The 23,928-nt window shown below is 47.6% G+C and overlaps 1 protein-coding gene and 1 pseudogene across 2 annotated transcripts; both read right to left on the bottom strand.

The window, feature by feature from the left end:
- Positions 1-15,126: 15,126 nt before the first annotated feature.
- On the bottom strand, positions 15,127-16,470 carry LOC124663610 (annotated as a pseudogene).
- Positions 16,471-18,018: 1,548 nt separating this feature from the next.
- Positions 18,019-19,127, bottom strand: LOC124666460 (probable glutathione S-transferase GSTU6). Of its 2 annotated transcripts, none has more exons than XM_047203795.1 (2): positions 18,651-19,127; positions 18,019-18,555 (listed from the first exon to the last, which is right to left on the bottom strand). In XM_047203795.1, exons 1-2 carry the CDS (start codon positions 18,987-18,989, stop codon positions 18,175-18,177), a joined length of 720 nt encoding a protein of 239 aa, XP_047059751.1. In that variant the 5' UTR covers positions 18,990-19,127; the 3' UTR covers positions 18,019-18,174. The 2 variants fall into 2 exon arrangements, with proteins under 2 accessions (XP_047059751.1, XP_047059750.1); XM_047203794.1 differs by having other exon boundaries at positions 18,019-18,570.
- Positions 19,128-23,928: the final 4,801 nt, after the last annotated feature.

Below are 23,928 nucleotides of genomic sequence, written 5' to 3' on the forward strand. Positions count from 1 at the left end.
GACACTAGTTTTCTCTACATTGCTTGCGTTCGTGTCGGACACGGTCAGTCAAAGTTTTTAGGTAGTCGTCGATGTCGTCGACCATTTCTTCTCTTTTTTGCATGGTTAAACGCGTCTAGTTCATATCTATCTAATGCGTCTGGTCTCGCCTCATGCAGTTCTTTGTGGACGTCGATCTCATCTCGGCACCCCGCGAGCCACCTCCTCCGTGCCATCGGCTGTAGAGCTCCGTTTAAAAATCTATTCCTACCCGTGTATTGCCCCTTGTATCGGCGCCATGGCCCACTTGTCATTCGATATACCGAAGCCCCACTCGTGCGTGTTTTGGTCAGGGATACAGCGATGCTTACGGTCAAACAAAGATGGATGGTCTGACGTGTCTTTGCGGGCTCTACGTGGCCCCACTAGTCGGAAGATAACGGTCAACCGTCGGGCAACCGGCCGTTACAGCATCTGTGATGGTTTCAGACAAGGTCTTGGGGAAAACTGAGGAAAAACTAAGGAGCTGGGGAAAACTGAGCACAACTAAGGAACCGAGGGCACGAAAATAGGAATCCCAAAATAAAAAGTACACTAAAGAAGATTTCATTGCTAAGAAACATGGTAATGAAAGAGAACCTTGGGTTCAAAAGCAAATGCCTTTTCCTATTAAGAAACTAAAATCAAAGGAGGAAGAACACTATAATAAATTTTGTGATTGGATGAAACCTTTGTTCTTGCAAATCCCTTTGACTGATGCTATTAAATTGCCTCCTTATTCAAAGTATATGAAAGATATTGTCTCTAACAAAAGGAAATTCCTAATGAGGATATTTCCACTATGCTTGCTAATTACTCTTTCAATGGAAAGGTTCCAAAGAAGCTGGGAGACCCAGGTATACCAACTATCCCTTGTTCCATCAAGAATAATTATGTTAGAAATGCTCTATGTGATTTGGGAGCAGGAGTTAGTGTTATGCTTTTTTCTCTTTACAAGAGACTTTATTTAGATAAGTTGATACCAACTGATATATCTTTGCAAATGGCCGATAAATCTACTGTTGTTCCTGTTGGTATATGTGAGGATGTTCCTTTTCAAGTTGCTAATAATTGCTTAATATTAACTGATTTCGTTGTGTTGGAAATGCCTGAAGATGATAATATGTCTATTATTCTTGGAAGACCTTTTCTTAGCACTGCAGGGGCTGTTATTGATTGCAATAAAGGAAAAGTTACTTTCAATGTTGATGACAAGGAGCATACTGTTTATTTTCCCAAGAAGATTGATAAAGTATATGGAGTTAATACAATTTCTAATTTGAGAACTATCAAAGTGGAAGTTATTGATTGTCCTATATATGAGCCTAAAGAAGGATATCAAAATATTATGATTGGGTACATATCAATACAATATAAGGTAACATGATTGATTTGAGGTTTATTTCTTCTTATGTCATGTAAAATTTATTTGGTGGCAAGACTTGATCAACCTTGTTAACAAGTACATTTTAAATGCATGGAAGAGCTAAACAACATTTCTTTCTTTCTCCACACTTGTTTTACTTTCTGTAGTACTACTTGTTTTGCAAGATACTTTAGTTGTTTAAAATTTTGAAAATCTTTTTCTGCCCTGAAACAGTTATTTTAACACCCAGAAATGTGCATTTTTCAAAGTTTTCAAAAATTTAAAAAATTATACCACTGGTCCTATTTTTTCAATTGCAACCTGGGAGTGCCTGGGGCTAACCAGTGGGGCACCCCAGGGCTGCACCCCATGTGCTGGCGTGGCCAGCATGGGGGGGGGGGGGGCACCACCCTGTGGTGTGGGCCCCACCTGGCCCTCCACTCACTCATCCACCTACCACTCCACTCTCTTCCACGGGAAAACACATCACCATTGTTCAAACCCGAGTTTCTTGCTGTTCTTGCTCGAGATTTTCGATCTCCTTGCTCAGCCCATCTTTGTTGCTGAGATTTGGGGCATTTGTTCTCCGGTATGTGACTCCTCCGATTATCCAAATAGAATTTGGTTTAGTTGAGTATATCTTGAGTATTTTGCTGCTGTAGGTGACATGTTAAGTGAGTTTGCATGTTTGTTCTAAGTTGTAGAAATTAGTTTTGGTGCATGTTTAGTACTCTACCAAGTTCCTATAGTAGTCTCCCTCATTTATATGTCTCAAAATCAACTTTTATAATGATTGTTGACAAATTTCAGAAAATGGAGTGGAATAGACACCAACTCAACCAACATGAATTGGAGGTGCATGAAGTTATGAGAGTCCACTGTGAAGAGGGGGTATTCCCCTCCTACTACCCATGCACCGATTTCATGAAGAGTGCAGGAATTTTTCAGGATGTTCAAAATCTAATTTCTAATGCAGGGTTAGAAGATTTTGTTGTTGGTGAACCTTACCAATATGCAAAACTAACCATGTCAGTGGTGCAGGATTTTGAATTCCATTGGTCCCAACCTAACCCCATGGTTCAATATAAAATCTACAATAAAACTATCAACTTGCCCTTTGATGATTTTTGTGCAGCTATTAAAGTGCCACGAGTGGGGATCACGTGAGAAGATTAGGGGCTGCCACCGCAACTCTTGAATCTATACGAGATGATCTGTCAAGGGAGAAGCTTCTCGGATGAGAGTGGTAAAATTCGTAGTATTCAACTCCCATCTATTCGCTATTTTGCTTACTTTATCATCAAGTGCGTTCTTGTTAGAAAGAATGCAAATAAGTTATCCATCCATGACTTGGTTTTCTTAGCTGCTTGCATTGCAACGTGATAGAACTTATAATTTGGGTGCTTTGATAGCTTTTAGGCTTGCTACTAACCGTGATAAAGGAGGAATTTGTGGAGGTCTCATTGCCTCTCGTTTGCTAGCTATGCATGGTGTAGAACCTCACTCTCTTGATGTTCAGCTCTCTATAGAGAAACTTGATCTTGTTTCCATGATAAAACATGACTTTGTTTCTAATTGGTCTAATTTGAATAACCTGCCCTATGAGATAACCTTTTTCAAGAAAAAGTGGGGAGCAATTAAATCTGAAAGGCTAGTTGGATTGCCTGCACCTGCTTTGTTTAACCTTGATTCCAGGAAAAGTTGGTCGGTCACAGAAGATGAACTTGATGCATACATAGAGAGGTGTGGCCATCACGCAGGGGACGGCATGGAGGAGGCCGAGGAACCCCTCGACTTGTCATCCGACGCAACAAGTTCTTCACATCATCATTTTTGGCATGTGGAGCCTTCATCCTCTTCTTATGCACAGGGATCTTATTACGACCACGCCATGTATGATCCACCGGGGTGGAACCCTGACCCTCGCTGGGGTTGATCTCCACTTAAGCCAAAAGCCTAAGCTTGGGGGAGTTTATTATGGAGTTCAGCGGTCTCCGGTGGTTGGAGCTTGGTTTTCATTTCATATTATTCAAGCCACACAAGTGAAAGGCAATAATGACGATCTACGACAACTCGACTGTGGTGAGAGGCTGGTATGAACTCTATTTGTTTTCATTTTTGTACATATACTCATCCATGTGAGAATGCTTAGTTGGTTCATGTGAGGTATATGTCATTTAATGAAAGTCTAGTAGTTCATGATCTCTCATGTTTAGCTCCAATTTATTAATAATGAGTAGCATGTCATAAATATTTGCTTGCATTGTTTTATTCATAGATAGGTATGACATTGTGGTATCCTCCTCTGAATAATTCATTTGAATTGACTTGGCACATGCTCACGCATGCATATGACTGAAAAACAAAAAGTCAATTAAGCCTCGATGATTTACTTTGCTTCAGAGTTCTTGTATCACTTGTATGCCTCCGTTAATTTTATTTTGTCGCAAGCATGATTATGACGGTTATTTCTCTCTTGATTGTCGCTTCCCAGTCTATTGCTAGCCTTCACTTGTACTGAGCGGGAATGCTGCTCGTGCTTCCAAATCCCTGAAAACCAAGTTATTCCAAAGTGTCCACCATAAATACCTATGCATGGCATTTCAAACCATTCCAAGTAAATTTTCATGTGCTACCTTTAAAACCTTCAAAGTACTTCTCAATTTGTGTCGATGTTTTATAGCTCATGAGGAAGTATGTGGTGTTTTATCTTTCAATCTTGTCAGTCAGACTTTCACCAATGGACTAGTGGCATATACATCCGCTTATCCAATAATTTTGTAAAAAGAGCTGGCAACGGGGTGCCCAGCCCCAATTAATTACAACTTTCATTAATAACACTCTTCACATGTTTTGCCCTTATTTATCAGTAATCAACTTAATTTGCAAATAGACACTCCTCCATGGTATGTGAATGTTGGAAGGCACCCGAGGATTCGGTTAGCCATGGCTTGTGTAAGCAAAGGTTGGGAGGAGTGTCATCCATAATGAAACTAAAATACTGTTGACTGCCAAAACCCACCGGCGGGCAGCGGCCTTGTCAACACTGTAGAGCCGGGGGGAGCCTAGAGCTGCGGCTGGCTGAGACCCCTCCGAGCGACGGCCCGCAATGCTCTTCTGGTCACACGCGGCGTTGCGAAGTGCAGGGCGTGCCACCTGACCTATACCCGGTCGGGAAGGTGATGAGATTGCCTCGCTTAGTTTCCTGCAGGGCATACATGTAAACGTTAAATACGAGCCTCGATCGGCTCTCGGGTTATCTCGTGAATCGGCTCAAAGAGCCGATCCACCCATGATCCGTACGGGGTGTACGAATACTTGGTGGTCCTGCTTGATCAAGATGAAGCTAATGAGATCTACGACGATTTAGGGTTTTCACCACATAATCGGATCATCCTACTCCAGGTTGGGCCGGATGGCCACGCACGGTGCTCGTAAGCCGATCCTAAACAAGGCCAAAAAACCAACATGAAGTTGATCCTAGGAACATCCCGTTTAGGACTTGCGAACGCCACCCTACGTGCCACAGGATCCTCCCCCCTTTGTAAGGCCAAACTATTGCAGATATTAAACTAATCCTTGTAGAACAAGGAGCAATCGTAACGGATCAGATCTACTAAATAATGATCAAGCGGGGTGCCGCCCCACACACTGAGATAGGCGTGAGGACGGCTAGATATGCAAGGGTTGCACTACGTAAGCATGCTTAAACAAAGAACAATGCTAACCCTAACACATCTAATGATAACTACGTTGCTCGCCATCAAAAGCGCTTCGAGTACGAGCAACGCATGAACAACGTGGGGCTTGTGCTGCCTAGATCGCAAGATGCGATCTAGGCAGCATGTCGCTTACCTGATAGAAACCCTCGAGACGAAGGAGTTGGCGATGCGCCGAGATTGGTTTGTTTTTGGGGTTGAACGTGAGTTGTTGTTTATTCCATAAACCCTAGGTACATATTTATAGTCCCCTGGACTTTCTAATGTGGGCGTGCACCAAACCGTGCACGAGATAAAATCTAACTTCTAAACCGGTATACAATCTATTATATTAAGATACACGGGCTAACTAGCCCAAATTCTCCGTGCCAGGCCGCTTCATACTTCTCCCATATGTAATCTCCCAAGCCCATCTCGATCGCGGCCCACCTCCTGATTTAGCCAAAATCTGGTGATAACACATGCCCCCTGGTTTTGGTAATGATAATTTCAAAACCACTCTGTTTTTTCCTCAGAGGGGTCATGTCACAGCAGAGCGGAACTGTCGCAGCACGCCTTATCATGACGACTTGCCTTCCCAACTTCTCTGCACGATTTGACAGTTTTGGCACCATGTCCTCGAGAACTGCTCGGAAATTAAAACCCCCACCTCCTTTTATTTAGCCACAACGAACAGTTCTCTTCTTTACCCCTTCCACAGTAGTGCTCCAAAAAACCCTCCCCTGCAACCATGTCCTCTTCCTCTTCCTCTTCTTCTTCGTCGGATCCTTCCCACGTGTCTTCTCCCATCCGAGAGTCGACGCCCTCGTGGGGTACACAAGCGGCGTATGACATCCTTGCCCCGACGAAGTGGGACAAAGAGGACCATGACTCCTCCGTCCGGTCCGAGGATGACAAATCCCAAACCGATGGGGAGAGCGACCTCCGCTTCCTTGCCGACGAGGAAGTAGTGGAGGAAAGCGAAGACGACCGTCTCTCTTGGGCGGACTTCACCACCTCCGAGGAGGTGAAGGAAGAGGGAGAGGAGGAGGAGGATGAAGATAGCTCCTCCGACGAGCCGCCGGCCAAACGCCGCCACCTCTGGCCCGGGAACTTCAGCGACGTCGACGGTGGACGACGACGCCGACGAAGAGGACGAAGACGACGAGGGTCCTATCGGCGGCCGCCGGAGCAGCGACGACGAGCCGGCGGGGAGTAGCACCGGCGGTGGCGACGACGGTGACGACGACGACGACGAGGGCAGCAGCGGCCCCTAGATAGGGTCTTAGCATAGGACTAGCAGTAGCAGACGGGGCAATGTATCCCCCTGGTCTTCTCTTTTGAGGGCAATTAGCTCCTCATGTAAGAAATCTCCTCTTAATCAATGAAGAACTTTTCCCCCAATCTTGATTTTGCCGATTCCTTTTAATTGAGCCGATTCTCTCTTCTACTGACCTTGCCGATTCGTCCCCTTTGCCAATGCGTAATGAGCCGATCGCACCGCATCGGTCCTTTGAAATTCACCCTTCTCTTCTTCAACTGATGATTTTCTAAATCTGGTGGAAGGTGCCGGACTTTCAGAAACAACCTTCGAATTTTTCCAACCAAACCAAATAATCCTTTTCAGTACCCATCATTGTGAAGAGGGTTGCAATGAAGGATCAGCCGATGGTATCCTCATCGGTTCTTAAACAGAGTATCCACTAGGTCCGTTGCCCCCGAGCCTTACTCGAGGCGAGAATGTCGAAGAGAATGCGCCACGGCCGATCCTCTTTCTTCCTCCGACAGCCGATAATCCTCCGTTTCCTCTTTGACGGAAAAGGTTCAGGAACCCGGATCGGCTCGAAGCAGCTGGAGAAGTTTCCATTGCTTTACTCCCTCGAGGCAACGAAAGCACCACCATTGGTCTAGATTTGGTGGAGACTCGATAAACACCGCATAATCCCACTAAAGTCGATGGCTGCGCATCGGCTGCCTCTTAATTCTAAAGTCGATGCCCTCGCATCGGCTGTAAAATTTTTTTTTTATTTTGGCCGATTTTTCTTAATCGGCCCCCAATGTTTCATTGCACGTATGTTCTCACATGTTCTATCCGATTATATGCCCCCCGAGCCGATACCTGCTGGATGACTGCAGATATCGGCTTGTATGGATAGCTAGGGCTCGCACTTGTGCGTTGGCTCGCGAAAATCCGAGCTAACTCTCGTATGCCGACGTAGTCACTGCCCAATAGATCGGTGCTGAACGCAAGCAGAACATATGGTGAAAGTATTTTTGGCCGATTGCTGAAATCGGCCTCCATATTCATTGGAGAGCTGACTGAAGGTCCTGTAATGTCCCTTCATGAACTTTTTGGGGCCGATCACAAGGATCAGCCTCTCCTGGGTTTGCTCATTGGTTTGATCTTGCTACTTGGTCGGCTGGATGAAACCAACCCAACCTCTCGACTTGATGCGCCTGCTTGTCGTCCACCTTGTGTGCTCCGTAGAGTCGTGGAGCGCTACGCTCCGTCGGCAAGACGAGTACCATGTTTGTGCCGGCCGATGTCTCATCATCGGCTTTCCTCTGTTTAGGGCGCCACTCCATTTTCCGTGGACGACCCTCTTTATCCGGGGTTCGCTGAACCTTTGCGAGCCGGATCGGGCCGTGCCTTTCTTAGCGTATGCAGGTACAACCTTTCGGCTTCCTCCAGGCCGCGCAATCGCTGAACCCCGCGCTTCGGGAACGGCTGAGTCCGTCGGGGCACCACCTTGGCCGGTGGTACCTGTCTTCTTCCACTTCTCCCTCGTCTTCCGAATCTTCAAGATCTGCCCAACGAGGTGACTCAGCGCGTTTGCTTTGTGGTGGGAGAGGCCCTAAGCGCTCGAACACAGACACGTTGGCTGCCTCCTTCTTTTTCTGGTTGCATTCTGGGCAATTGCCGATTGTGGGCAATCGGCTCATTCCTGAATCCCAGCAGTGTCTGAAGAAGGGGCAGTCCCAATGCCTGGCGTTGTCGTCTTGCTCCCTTGATGCTTCCGTGGCATAGCGCTCATGCTCCTCCTCATCGTGATCCTGCCGACGATATCTTCCGGCTTCTCTAGCCAAACGATCTTCTCTATCACTGTAATAGGGTCGCCGGCGTTGACCATACTGATTAACATATTTGTTGAGGAGGTGATCAGAGAGGGGTCGCCGATATCTTATATTCTTCACCTCTCCCTCTGTGACGTAGCGCTTGCCATCATGACGGAGCCGATCGCATGGGGCGGCCTCATCTGTATCCTTGCTCGTGAGAGCAGCTGCCCTCATCTCTATCTTTGCCGAGTGGTTTCCGGGCCCTACCATGTTGATGCTGAACGAGGGCCTGGCTGGCAACCTTCGGGGTAGGTGATTCCTACCATGTTAACGGCGGGGAAGGGTTGGGTGTCGACCTTCATGGCGTACTCGGTTGAAAATTAGCCGCCCCTTCTCTATCGCCGCTTGGATGTGCCGACGCCACACCCGGCGATCGTTGGTGGCATGGGAAAGCGAGTTGTGGAATTTGCGGTACGGCTTTCCGTTTAGCTCTTTCGCCGTGGGGAACTTGAGACCTTCGGGAACCGTCAACCTGTTTCTCCTTGAGCAGGAGGTCGAAGATTTGTTCGAGTCTTGGTTACGTCAAAATCAAATCCCACGGGCGGCCACGGTGGCTTTACCCATTTGCGAGGCCACGGGGTTCCTCCCCGAGTCCACTCAGCCACTCGCTATCTCTTGGCCTCCCGCAGGCACTTCATCCTCCTCCGTATCGACCATGACTACTGCACGCTTGAACTTGTCTTGGTACGAGTCGGGGTGGCGCCTGTTCATATGCCGATAGTTTCGAACCATGTGCGCCGGTGAGGGATAATCCGCTTGGGAGGCCATGTCCTTGAGCTGTGTTGCAAGGCCCGCTACCGCCAACTCGACTCGCTTCCTTTTCGGTTATACGAACCGAATAACATCGGTTCCTAAGATTCTCGAAGCGCTGGATGTATTCTCGTCACCGTTTCCCGCGCTTCTGACGTAGTTGTGCTAGATCGGCAATGCCAGACTCGGAAGCTTCCGTATGGTATTGCATATGGAACTGTTCTTCCAATTGCTTCCAAGACTGGATGGAGTTCGCTGGTAGAGAGGTGTACCATCCAAAAGCCGATCCCGTGAGGGACTGTGAAAAGAGCCTCACGCGTAGCTGATCCGACACTGAAGCCGGTCCTAGTTGAGCCAAATATCGGCCGACGTGCTCGATGGAGCTGGAGCCATCCGATCCACTGAATTTAGAGAAGTCGGGGAGCCGATATTTTGGTGGCAGCGGGATCATCTCGTAATCGTCGTGGTACGGCTTGGAATAGCCGACCGCCCTTCCTTTCGGCATCATGCCGAACCGGTCTCTCGGTATGGTACTCGATCCGATCCGCCGTGCTGGCCGTAGGAGTTGCACTGCGAAGATTCGCCGGGGTGGCGTACTTGGCCTGCCACGTTTGCTTTTCCAGCTCCGAGCCGAGCTGCAGGAGCTGGGCTCGGGAGTTTCGTCGGTGTGGCGTATTTAGTTAGCCACGTCTGCTCTGCCGCCGACGTTCCTCCTGTCTTCGCCGGAGCCCCGATGTTGTGGCCTGGTTTGTGAGTGCCCAGTCACCACAATCCGGCACATACATGCATGCGTACCCATGAGGGATCTCCTTAGGCGCCTCCATTAAGAACTGGTAGTCACTGGGGTCGCCACCAATTCTGTAGACGAGGAATGCCGGTGTAGTCGGCACTTCAGCAGGTGCTGCCAACGCAAATGGCAGCGGTGGACGGGACTGGAATGGCAATTCTCCTTGATGCGTCCCGAGAGCTGGTCCTGACGGCGAGTACGGGGGCTCATGATCTCCTGGATCACGCGCGAGGCGACACGCTCCGAGCACGTTAACCAAGTTCTCGAGTGGCGGTGTAGCGAGTGAGCCACCGGGTAGTTGATCTCTTGCCGCGGACCCTCGGTGCGTTCCTCCGACGGGGAAGAAAGGTCTACCCCATCGAGTGCACCTTCCGGTGAGAACCCCTTCCATCCGATGCCACCGGAACGGGTTCTCCGAAAAGAGCCGATGAGGTCGGCTTCGAGGGTAGCCTTGATCTCATTGTATTGCTTCTTGAGGTCGTCGGGCGGATCCTCGTAGGTGACCGGCGTGCCGTCCGCCATCTCGGATGTAGATGGCGATGTGGTTGATGTAGACGATTGTCCCACCGAGCGTGCCGGAATGTGTTGATCGCCAAAACCCACCGGCGGGCAGCGGCCTTGTCAACACTGTAGAGCCGGGCGGAGCCTAGAGCTGCGGCTGGCTGAGACCCCTCCGCGCGACGGCCCGCAATGCTCTTCCGGTCACACGCGGCGTTGCGAAGTGCAGGGCGTGCCACCTGACCTATACCTGGTCGGGAAGGTGATGAGATTGCCTCGCTTAGTTTCCTGCGGGGCATACATGTAAACGTTAAATACGAGCCTCGATCGGCTCTCGGGTTATCTCGTGAATCGGCTCAAAGAGCCGATCCACCCATGATCCGTACGGGGTGTACGAATACTTGGTGGTCCTGCTTGATCAAGATGAAGCTAATGAGATCTACGACGATTTAGGGTTTTCACCACATAATCGGATCATCCTACTCCAGAGTTGGGCCGGATGGCCACGCACGGTGCTCGTAAGCCGATCCTAAACAAGGCCAAAAAACCAACATGAAGTTGATCCTAGGAACATCCCGTTTAGGACTTGCGAACGCCACCCTACGTGCCACAGGATCCTCCCCCTTTGTAAGGCCAAACTATTGCAGATATTAAACTAATCCTTGTAGAACAAGGAGCAATCGTAACGGATCAGATCTACTAAATAATGATCAAGCGGGGTGCCGCCCCCACACCTGAGATAGGCGTGAGGACGGCTAGATATGCAAGGGTTGCACTACGTAAGCATGCTTAAACAAAGAACAATGCTAACCCTAACACATCTAATGATAACTACGTTGCTCGCCATCAAAAGCGCTTCAGTACGAGCAACGCATGAACAACGTGGGGCTTGTGCTGCCTAGATCGCAAGATGCGATCTAGGCAGCATGTCGCTTACCTGATAGAAACCCTCGAGACGAAGGAGTTGGCGATGCGCCGAGATTGGTTTGTTTTTGGGGTTGAACGTGAGTTGTTGTTTATTCCATAAACCCTAGGTACATATTTATAGTCCCCTGGACTTTCTAATGTGGGCGTGCACCAAACCGTGCACGAGATAAAATCTAACTTCTAAACCGGTATACAATCTATTATATTAAGATACACGGGCTAACTAGCCCAAATTCTCCGTGCCAGGCCGCTTCATACTTCTCCCATATGTAATCTCCCAAGCCCATCTCGATCGCGGCCCACCTCCTGATTTAGCCAAAATCTGGTGATAACAAATACATGTGTAAACAAAAGAGAAGAGGGATGATATACCTTGCTGGTAGAGATAACGTCCTTCATGGGAGCCGCTCTTGAAAGTCTGGTTGACAAGGTAGTTAGAGTGCCCACTACCATTCGTTGACAACAACAAACACCTCTCAAAACAATTTTACTTCTTTTTAAAAATGAAAAGCTCTAGCACATGTTAATCCCTGCTTCCCTCTACGAAGGGTCAATCTTTTACTTTTATGTTGAGTCACCATCCTTTCTTTGAGCACCTTCTTGAGAGCATAATTGTCATTCTTAGTGTAATATGTTTGCCCCAGAATATGGTTAACTGTGGTATAACTTTGATGCTTTTATATTTGATAATCTTTACTTCTAGTCTTCACATGAATTTCAGAGGTGCCTGGGCATTTATGTTTTGCTGTACAAATACGGGCAAGCGAGATACCACTTTATCATATCTTTTTATGAGCATTGCAATCCTGCTGATAGATATGTTTCATGATGCTTATTATTAGTTTGTTGGTATCTTTTTCATGATTGACATAACTATTAGATGACTTTATTTGCATTTATCTTATTATGAATTGCCTAAGTACTCGTCCATATAATGAGAATATTTACATCATATGAGCAAATGTGTTCGTGAAAATTCTTTTATCGCACTCGGTTGTTAAGCTGAATTGCTTGAGGACAAGCAATAAGCTAAGCTTGGGGGAGTTGATACGTCCAAAACGTATCTACTTTCCCGAACACTTTTTCTATTGTTTTGCCTCTAATTTGTGTATTTTGGATACAACTAACACGGACTAACGTTGTTTTCAGCAGAATTGCCCTGGTGTCTTATTTTTGTGCAGAAAATCAACTTTCAGGAAAATCCCCGGAAATAATTGCAATGGGCCTAAGACGAGACGGAGGGGGCCATGAGGCGCGCACACCACGTGGCGGCGCGGTGGGCCCATGGCCGCGCCGCCACATGGGACGCCGCCTCGGCCAGCCCCCGGCGCTCCCCTCTGGACTACTTAAAGCCCTTGACCTAAAAACGCACGGGAGTTCGACCAATTTTCCAGAAGACATCCGGAACTCCGCCGCCATCGAAAACCCTATTTCGGGATCAGAAACTCCGTTCTAGCACCCTGCCGGGACGGGGAATTGGAGGAGATCATCGCCATGATCGCCACCAACGCCTCTCCATCGACCATCCATGTTTCCCCCATTCATGTGTGAGTAAATCCCCGTTGTAGGCTGAAGGGGATGGTAGGGATTGGATGAGATTGTTCATGTAATAGCCATAAGATTGTTAGGGCATAGTGCCTAGTATCCGTTGTTGGTACTTTTATGATATTGTTGCAACTTGTTATGCTTAATGCTTGTCACTTAGGGCCCGAGTGCCATGATTTCAGATCTGAACATGTTATTGATTCATGATGATATTCATTGTTTTATGATCTTACCTGCAAGTTGTATACACATATTGCTGTCTGGAACCCGAGGCCCCAAAGTGACAGAATTTGGGACAACCGGAGGGGAAGGCTGTGATATGAGGATCACATGTGTTCACGGAGTGTTAATGTTTTGCTCCGGTACTCTATTAAAAGGAGTACCTTAATTACCAGTAGTTTCCCTAGAGGCCCGGCTGCCACCGGCTGGTAGGACAAAAGATGTTGTGCAAGTTTCTCATTGCGAGCACGTACGACTATATACGGAACACATGCTTATGGTTATTTAGTACTTGGATATTGTTTTATTATTATCTGCAAATGCCTTATCTTGATTATTACATTAGTTATCTTATCCATGCAGCGTCCGTTCATCCATCCCTATGCCTACAGTATTTTAATCCTGCTGTTTACTATAATCACTACTGCTGTCTTTACAAAACTTTGGTAAAAGTTGGCAGAAAAGTTGACTCTATGACAAGTAGACCATGCATGTAATAAAGTATGGTAAAAACCAAACGCCAAACGCATGTCAATTAAACTGTGGCAACCAAATTTTGGCTTGGCAAGCACAAGCAAAAGTGCAGGCATGTTCAGAAGTTGTACAAGCAGCAGCGTCATGGGGCATGCAGAAAATTCAGATTGAATCCGATTCCCAAAACTTGCTCCGAGCTATTCAATCGAGGGACTTTGACCTAGCACCTGAAGGTGTTATCTACCGTACGTGAAGTTAAACTTAGTTTACTTTTGAACTTTGATAAATTAATTTTCTCTTTTGTCCCGAGGGAATGTAATAAAATCGCACATTGCCTAGCGGCATATGGCGCCAGCCGACAGGACTACAGATCACTCTGGTCTGAGTCACTGCATGTAAGGGTCATGGTGGCCAGCTTGCATGATGTGCCTACTCGTTAATGGAATATGTGTGTTCCATTTCAAAAATAAAATAAAATGTGGCCACGAACCAAACATCCCGTGACACACCAAAAACTATTTACACATGTAACAAATCGCAACGACGTGTCTAACATCGACAAAAATCTCTAAAAGTTGATCTTCTCCAAGGACCACAAAGTCACAACCATGACTGACTGGAGCTCGTCGGTCGCTTTTATTAAACAAAAAAACTCAGTCTTACAAATGAGCGTGTGAGACAGGTCCCGCAAGCTCGCGTCTAGTTGTCAGATGAGAAACACGGGCCCAAGTCCCAACAGCCGCCCATATCGGGGCGGCGCAATTGATCGAGCCAAGCCCGAATGGGTAACTGATCTTCATATCGTGTGAGGGCGCGGTGGCGCCCGGAGCGCACGGTGGTAGGAACATGCAGCCGGCTTGCGGTGATCGGAGTGCGCGGCGGCGGGAGCACCCGGTGGGGCGTGAGCGTGTGGCGAGGTGTCGGCTAGCTCGCGGTGGCGGAAGCGCGCGGCGGCATGTCGAGTATGAGGGGGCAGGGCCTCCCGGTGGCGGCACTTGGAGTTGGAGCAAGGGAGCACGACCTTGGCGTGGGAAGGGTGGCCATGACCTCCCGGCATAGGCGCGCGAAATAGGAGGGCCGTGACCTCCCAATGATGGCACTGTGAGAAGGGGGCGTGGTCTCCCGGTGGTGGCCCACGGCGGCGAGCACGGGGAAGAAGGTGGGCAGGGGCTCGCATGGAGAGATAAGAAGGTAGGATGGGGATGGATCATGGAGAAAAAAGAGATGGAGGTGGTGACGGGAGCAACATAGAAATCGGCTGTAGCTACAATTTGCTGTAAATAAGACTTTTCCATATTGTAATCTCGAAAAAAGGCAACATTTCGTCACAGATAAAAACGCAAGCAATTAACCAGCTACTTAAAGTATCCGCACCAAATTAATACTACCTCCATCTCAAGACTTAAGGCTTTTTTTTTTGAAAAGTCAAACGTAATAAAATTTAACTAAATTTTTAGAAGAATCTATGAATAAATATGATATTTTGTAGACACTATATGAAAATATATTTCATTATCTATCTAATGATATTGATTTTGTACTTTTTATGTTAATAATTTTTGATAAAAACTTGATCAAACTCAACATAGTTTGATTTTCTGAAAAAGTTATAGACCTTAAGCTTTGGAATGTAGGTAGGGATTCCCATCTTTATTTCGATAGAGCACCGGCAACAACACAGAAGTACTGAAACTACGCCGGCTTAGCGTTAACCATCGCATTACATCTCAGTTATTCGGAGTAGCAGATGCTGCAGTCCGCGCCTGTAGCGCCTTGCCGTACTGGAGGATCTGGTCGACCTCCGGGAAGACCCCCTTGGCAGCAGCCAGCAAGGCGAAGCGCTCCGCCCACGCCACCAGAAGGGGTGTTCGGCCGGCGTCGAGGAGATTAACTCCGGCCACCGCGTCGTAGGCGCGCATCCAACCAAGGTAACCCCCGAGCGCCACGTCCACGTATCCAGGTTCGTCGCCGGCGAAGAAAGGTTTCCCCTTGGAACACTCCCCGAACGCGCCCTCCAGCGTCTGGAGCGCCGCAAGCGCGCCTGCCATCCCCGCCGCCTTCTCATCATCCGTCGTCCCCTTGAGCGACTTGATCCACGCGGCAAAGAACTGCGCAACACACACGTTGGGGTAAAAATCAAAATGGAGTAGCTAGCTAGCTAAAACTAAAAGGTTATGGGGTATTCATGCATGCGCAGATCGGAGCTCGGAGTAGACGTACAATGTCGTCGGCGTAAGCAACCCAGAAGCGAGCGACGGCGCGGTCGTAGGGATCGGCGGGGAGGAGGGCGTTGCCAGCTTCGGGGAAGGCGTCCTCGAGGTACTGCAGGATGACGAGGGACTCGCAGACGGGCCTGCCGCCGTGGAGGAGCACGGGGATCTTCTTGTGCACGGGGTTGGAGGCCAGGAGAAGGTCACTCTTGTTGGTGAGGTCCTCCTCCACATACTCGTAGTTGGTGATCCCCTTGAGGTGCAGCGCGAGGCGCACCCTGTGCACAAACGGGCTTGGCCACGCGCCCAGCAGCTTCAGCTCTTGGCCACCTCTGGCTCCGGACGCCATTGGATTAGTTCTCGAATGCTTGCGTTGTACCGGGGGTATAATGTTTTGAAAACAAAAGCCGATGGCGCGGTATATAAGGCTGGTCATAGTGGGGAGTAACTTACCATGTTACTAGTTTAGGTTACTAACTTCATAGTGGGTAGTAACTTATATGTGGTGTTATGCATTGTGTCATTTATTATATTGTAGATTCATTTTGTCTTAGGGTGTGTGATGTTATGGTAATATAGCTAGTTACCAACTCACTATCTTTCTTCATTTATTTCATTTATTAACATGCCATGTCACCAAAATGGCTTGAGATGTGTGATGTTACTAACTATCACTACGGGAATGATTGTCGTTGCCGTGCAAGCAAATCGACGGCAAAGGCTGTTGTTTGCACGGCAAAGCCTTTGCCGTGCGGTGCCGCACGGCAAAGACGGCACGGCAATGTCTGTCTCGGCAACGGCATCGTTGTCGTGCGCCTCGCCAAAACTGCACGGCAACATCTTTGTCGTGCTTTCCTCCATTTCCCGTCCGCCCATCCTCTTTGCCATGCAACCTCTCATTGCCGTGTGCCTAGTGGCTAGTGCCTCTGCCGTGCGTTTTGGTTCTACTGCACGGCAAAGAGCTTCAAGCAAAATAAAATAAAAATGCCTATGCGCTCACACCAGCGAGCCGTCGTCGCTGCCAGTCACGCCATGTCGCCGGCTGAAGGGTGCTCGCCGCGCGCCCTCTTGTCGCCGCGTGTTCCCTCGCCGCCGCAGCCACGCCGGTTCGCCGTGCGCCCGCCCGTCGCCGCGTGTTCCCTCGCCGCCGCAGCCACGCCGGTTCGCCGTGCGCTCGCTCTCCGCCCCGCGCTCGCCACCGCGGCCACGCCGGTCGGGGAGAAGAGCGCGCGCAGACGGAGCGCCGGCGACGAGGCCGTCCTGCTGCTGGAGCTGCTCACCGGGCGGTCGCCGGAACAGGCGTCGCGCTCGCCGAGGGGCAGAAGAGCGAGCGCCACCGCGGCCACGCCGGTCGCGGACAGGCCATGCGATCGCTCTCTGCCCCGCGCTCGCCACCGCGGCCACGCCGGTCGGGGAGAAGAGCGCGCGCAGACGGAGCGCCGGCGACGAGGCCGTCCTGCTGCTGGAGCTGCTCACTGGGCGGTCGCTGGAACAGGCGTCACGCTCGCCGAGGGGCAGAAGGCGCAGGCGTCGGAGATCATTAGGTGGGTGCGGCAAGGGTTCAAGGACGCGCGGCCGCTGTCGGAGCTGGCCGAGTCCGGGACGCCAGCGCGCGCAAGGAGGAGGTGGTGGCCGACGAGGCTGTGCGCGCGCGAGGAGATGTGAAGCTGCCGTGGGCGTGTGCGTGTGCGTGGATATGTGAAGCAGAGGAAGGAGATAGGAAGAAGATATGAAGCAGAGGAAGGAGAGGGTACGTGGGTTATGGGGCCATGTGGTCGTGGGTTATGGGGCCATGTTGTACGTGGGGTAGGCCACGTGAGCGATCCACTCTAAACTTCACCGTGTGTGAGATTGAGGCGCACGGCAAAGCGCAGCTGTGCCGTGTGATCCCTTTGCCGTGTGGTTTTCTGATTTTGCCGTGGTTTTATTCTTTGCCGTGCGCCAAATTATGGCTTTGCCGTGTCAACCTTCTTTGCTGTGCGTCATTAGTAGTTTTACCGTGCAATGATTCTTTGTCGTGCGAGAGAAAATCCTCGTTGGTTACTTGATTTGGACCACGCCAAGATCAGCAGATATCGATCACCTTTAAAGATGAAATAAAAGCCGTATTAATGGCCAGGCTAGCACCGGCCTGATCTTGATCTAGACCTCTGGTTATGAGATTTCATGTTTACGCTCTCTGATTCATAGGGGAAAAACTTAGGAATAGAAAACGTGTAGGCTTAAGTTTCTATAAAAACTTAAAAAGAGATATATATTCTCTTTGATTGTGTTGAAGAAATTTTTATGAGGCCTAACTTAATGTTTCGTCCTATGAAATTAACACTACAAGATTCTTATGAAGTATTTTTGTTGAGATACGATCCTAGAAATCAAACGGCTTCTCCAAAAAAGAAAAAAACCATAAGATTTCAATCCTCCACAAATCTTTTAAAATCCTATTAATTAAAGAGTATCCCCTCCAAATCAATATTTGGTTCCTATCTTTATTTCGATCGAGCAGCAGCAACAACGAAGTATACTACTGAAACTGCGCCGGCTTAGCCTCAACCATTGCATCACATGTCAGTTATTCGGAGCAGCAGAGGCCGCAGTCTGTGCCTGCAGCGCCTTGGCGAACTGGACGATCTGGTCGACCTCCGGGAAGACCCCCTTGGCAGCGTCCAGACCGGCAAAGCGTTCCGCCCACGCCACCAGGAGGGGTGTTCGGCCGGCGTCCAGGAGATTCACGCCGGCCACCACCTCGTAGGCGCGCATCCAACCAAGGTAGCCCCCGAGCGCCACGTCCATGTACCCAGGTTCGTCGCCGGCGAAGAAAGGCTTCCCCTTGGAGCACTCCCCGAACGCGCCCTCCAGCGTCTGGAGCGCCGCAAGCGCGGCCGTCGTCCCCGCCGCCTTCTCATCCTCCGTTGTCCCCATGAGCGACTTGATCCACGCAGCAAAGAACTGCGCGCACATACGCTGGGGTAAATAATCAAAATGGAGCAGCTAGCTCAAACTGAGAGGCTATGAGTGTTGATCGGAGCACAGGGTAGACGTACAATGTCGTCAGCGTAAGCGACCCAGAAGCGGGCGACGGCGCGGTCGTAGGGGTCGGCGGGGAGGAGGGCGTTGCCAGCTCCGGGAAAGGCGTCCTCGAGGTACTGGAGGATGACGAGGGACTCGCAGACGGGCCTGCCGTCGTGGAGAAGCACAGGGATCTTCTTGTGCACGGGGTTGGAGGCCAGGAGCAGATCGCTCTTGTTGGTGAGGTCCTCCTCCACATACTCGTAGTTTGTGATCCCCTTGAGGTGCAGCGCGAGGCGCACCCTGTGCAAGAACGGGCTCGGCCACGCTCCCAGTAGTTTCAGCTCGTCGCCTCCTCCGGCTCCGGGCGCCATTGGATTTCTCGATTGCTTGCCTGTGTAAGGGGTACGAATTTTTTCTCCTGCTCTCTGATTGCCTATGGTGCCGTATATAAGAAGGATGATTGTGACTCAAATGTGAACGCTGGTTTTATGTGAATCACACAAAATCCTCCTTCATTTGGACCACGCCAAGATCAGCAGACATCAATCGGCTTTAAAGATGAAACGAAAGCGGTATGAATGGTCACGCTGCCACCGGCCTTATCTTGATCTGGTTGGCAGGAGGTGAATCCGGTTATGAAGTTTCGAAAAAAAAAATGTTCTATATGTTCGTTCGTGAAGTTTCGTAAAAAAAAGAGTAAATTCCATTTTTTACCCTCTAGTTTGTTATTTGTGACAACAGTTACCCCATTTAGTAGAAATTCCTCTCATTTACCCCATTTTATCAAATATGTGCCACATTTTACCCATTTTAAGAATGAAAAGCGGTCTATTGGCTGGGCCTTGGTTTGTCATGTCTACTTAGTGCACCACTTGATAGATATATGTTCACGGGTCCATCCCAGATCACTCCCCGCACCTCTAAATGAAATCAATCTCTGCACATTAACTTGTTCGTCCGTGATCAAATACGGATGGACCGTGCTCCTGCTATTGCAAAGAAAAGACCAAATGTATTTGATCATCGACTGAAAATATCCTCCTATTGCTTCGAATGGATATCATCTACCATGTCAGCGGCCACGGCCAGCTATGATCCTGAATGGGTGCAATTCATCATCAGCTAGGGTCATAGTTGAGCACGTTCCCTGCTTGAGCCGGTGGGTGAAGAGTGGCATACGGGCATGCTGCTGCTCCTAAAGCTTGCGCACCACCATTAGACTGTAGTAAGCGATCACCACCTTATGCGATGTGTTGGGAGCAGTTGCAAGTTTTCAGCCATGGCGAAGTCCCACTGAACACTAGTAGATTAAACTCTACAGAGATGTAGATGCATTGACTAAGAAGGAGACAAAACAACAAAATAGAATACGTCAAATAGTCATGGGTCTACTTCAAAAAAAAAATAGGCATGGGTCTCACTTGACAAAATCTCCTGTCTTAAAGGGGTAAAATCTGGCACATATTTCACTAAATGGGGTAGCTAGAAAAAAATCTTGTTAAATTGGGTAATTTCTATCACAAATGACAAACATGGGGGTAAAAAATGTAATTCACTCTAAAAAAATGATATTTTTATGGTCTATGTAAAAAAAGAATTATCTTCTGAAAAACCTTACTTTTAGCATCAAATTTTGTATCTTTCACACACACCACACGACAATTCGGTTTTTCATGTTTAAAGTGGAGCAAATTTTACCATTTTGATACAGTGCTAAATATACTAAGCTTTTTTACATGTTTAAGTCGATTTGGAACGCAGCTACATTTTGTAACAGTGCAACTTTCGTGCAAGTTACTCCCTCCGTTCTATGATAGTTGTCGCTGATTTATAGGAAACTCAATTCGACTCATGAGTGTATATGCTCCCTCTACCCAAAAAAAAGTGTTTCGAAGTGTCAAAACATTTTGACAAAAAATCTACATGTACATCCCTAAAATATAGATGCGTTCGTGAAGTTTCGTAAAAAAACGATACTTTTTATGGTATATGTAAAAAATAGAATTATCTTTTGAAAAGCCTTACATTTCGCATCGAATTTTGTCTCTTTCACACATGCCACACGGCAATTAGGTTTTTCATTAAACGACTTTGTGACCGCATAGGACGTGAAGATGCATGTGCAATTTTTTGTTTCAATTTTTGTAACATTTCAAAAGTGTGTTAGGTCCATTTAGAAATAAAAGGGCATATGTAACATCCCAGGTTGGATAGAGTTTATAAGGGATGTGCATTTCATCATAAAACGGGAGAATTTTCGTGTTTAATTGCATAAAAATTAGGGAGATCGAATCTCCCTCTTAGTGCAATTAGGGTTTAGCTGTGGCGAGGGTGCGATAGATTTCGATATGACCTCTTTGCAACTAAGGTTTTGAGAGGGGAAGTAAATTTGAGTTGACATTCAAATTCAAATTTGAAATCAAAAGAAATGGTATATATTAAATTCAAAACATTATCTTGAATATAATTCAAGTAAACACTTTGAATTCAAATAAGAATAGTAAATAATAAATCTATTTGAATTGAAATGAACATTATGAAATAATATTACAATAAGATCTCAATAAGGAAAATTGAGCTTTATTGATAAAGGACAGAGATACATTATCTTTACAATATTTCGTGCTTATCATAAATATAAATAAGTAAAAAAAGAAGAAGATTACATCGTTCACAAAACCAGAAAATAGTAAACCTACCTAAGTCTTCAAAATCTTGATCATCTCTTATTCTTGATCACCTGCAAGCAAAGCCAAGAAACACAAAAAGAAAACAAGTGGCATTGCCACTTGGCAGTAAAAAATAACTAACCATAGGGGATAATATCAATATAGCCGAGCTGATCACATGGATCAAGAACCAAGACATGACAAGTAGGTTACTAGGCAGAACCCAAGTTCCAACCCACACGCACGCAACTTAGTCACCAGGGGTAACCTGTCGACCAAGGAAAGGGAATTGCCTTGCGCGCTTCGAATAGCATTGCACAGCAAGGTATAGCTCTCCATCGACAGCCGCAAGTACCAACCATCAGAATCAGTAGAACAGCAAGAGTAGTTCTTTAGAAGTTCATCCACCATGGTCACATCAATAGACGGAGCTCTAAAGCAAGATCCAACAAGCAGTGGAGAAGGGAAGGATCACTAGTGGTGCCAGAAGATCAACAACAACAACAACAACAACAACAACAACACATATAATCTAAGAGCTGGAGTCACTAGTAAGGAAAAGGCTATAGAGACTCGACTAATGGCATCACGCAGCTGCCACAGCACGCTGCTATTCTTTGTAGAAGCGCGCGGAAAGCTGGCACGCGACTAGTAGCACATTGTTGGCAGTGTGTGGCAAGTCAATGCACGTGACTAGTAAGTGGGCCCCTGCTGCGTCTTGGTACAAAATTTATCTGTAGCGCGCTGCACCACTGGCACGCGACTGGTACGAGATCATCGGTCGCTGCCACTAGTTCACGACTGAGTAGATCGACAAATAGTGGAAGCGCACCTCCCTAAGACCGCTATTGTTATATTGACTTAAACCAAACTTTGCAGATGCGCATTTCAGTTTCCCCCCTCGGCGAGCAGTTCACAAATCCGTCGCGCACGCCGCTGACCCCCGCTTCTCCACTCCGCGCCTTGGATTGCCGGCCGGCCGCTGACCGCGCCACGCCTTCTTCCCGCCGACCACGCCGCGCCGCGCCACGCCTCCTTACCGCCGACTACGTCGCGCTCCCTGGCCCGTCCCCACTTGGTATGCACTGCACGCTCGCCCTTCACCTGTTCGATGAAATGCTTGTATGAGTTGCCGATTGCATTGTATATGTTTGATTGGTTGTCGATATGCTTCATATTTTACAGGAATATGAGTTGCTGATGTTTTGTTGGAATGTTGATTAATTTCCATTTCGACAAATTTCTAGCACTCCATATGTCCATTTTTAGCACAGGTCATGCCAAATTTTCCTGTGAATTTCTTTTTTGAATACTAATACTTTTCAATTTTGATTAGTTAGCCATGTCGTTTTGCCAAAAACTCAATGACGTTGTCGCCGGGTCCTCTTCAAGCGGTTCGCGTGGAGCCGAAGAAGAAAATGCAGACACCGTCCGCACCCTCCAAGAAAAACTTAATGTAGTTAAGCAAGAATTGGCGACCCTAAAAGCAAACATGGCCACCATTGTCGAAAACCAAGTGGAAAATAGGGTCAATGGCACCTTTCCTATCTTGATCCAGTCGATCGAATATTGGATTGCCAGAGGTCGACAAGGGCCACATCCCAAGTACCAAGGGCCTACCGAGGCGTCTAGTTCTGCCGAGCCGTCAGATCCTGCCGCGTCCGCACCACATGTGGCGTCAGATCCTGCTGAGCCTTCTTTGGAAAAAAGGGACGGAAAATACATAAGAAAAAAGATTATGTCACTTTCCAAAAAAACCGGGTTGTGGACAAGATCAACACGAAAGACCGGCAATATCATGTGGCCGGTGAACCTATGTTATCGTGGGAGAAGTACCTAGCGGTACCTGTTGATATGAAGAGTCTGCATGACCTCATTATGAAAGAGGAAAGGCGTCTTATTTGTAACAAATTTTCAACATAATGATGATTTGATGTTGCACTCGGGCTTGAACGGAATTACTAGTATGGTCTCTCAGTTTTTATCATTATACTTTGCAAGATTTAGCGGATGCGGCAATTTCAGAGATAGATCATGATCATGGTAACAAATTTTCAACATGATAATGATTTGATGTTGCACTCGGCCTTGAACAGAAGTACTACTACGGTCTCACAATTTTTTATCATTATACTTTTCAAGATTTAGCGGATGCGCCAATTTTAGAGATAGATCGTGATCATGGTAAAAAAAAATTCAACGTGATGATAATTTGATGTTGCACTCGGACTTGAACAGAAGTATTAGTACAGTCTCACAATTTTTTATCATTATACTTTGCAAGATTTAGCGGATGCGCCAATTTCAGAGATAGGTCATGATCATGGTAATAAATTTTGAACGTGATGATGATTTGATGTTGCACTCTGCCTTGAACAAAAGTACTAGTAAGATCTCACAATTTTTTATCATTATACTTTGCAAGATCTAGCGGATGCGCTAATTTTAGAGATAGATCATGATCATGGTCGTGACCGATATTCAACGTGATGATGATTTGATTTTGCACTCGGCCTTGAACAGAGGTATTAGTACGATATCACAATTTTTTATCATTATACTTGGACCATAGCCAAATTCAAAATCTCATCCCAGCGGCAAAACTTCCTGCCCAAAAAATACAAATATTTCACACGCTTCC

The sequence above is a fragment of the Lolium rigidum genome, chromosome 6 (genome assembly GCF_022539505.1).
Source record: "Lolium rigidum isolate FL_2022 chromosome 6, APGP_CSIRO_Lrig_0.1, whole genome shotgun sequence".
Classification (NCBI taxonomy): domain Eukaryota; kingdom Viridiplantae; phylum Streptophyta; class Magnoliopsida; order Poales; family Poaceae; genus Lolium; species Lolium rigidum.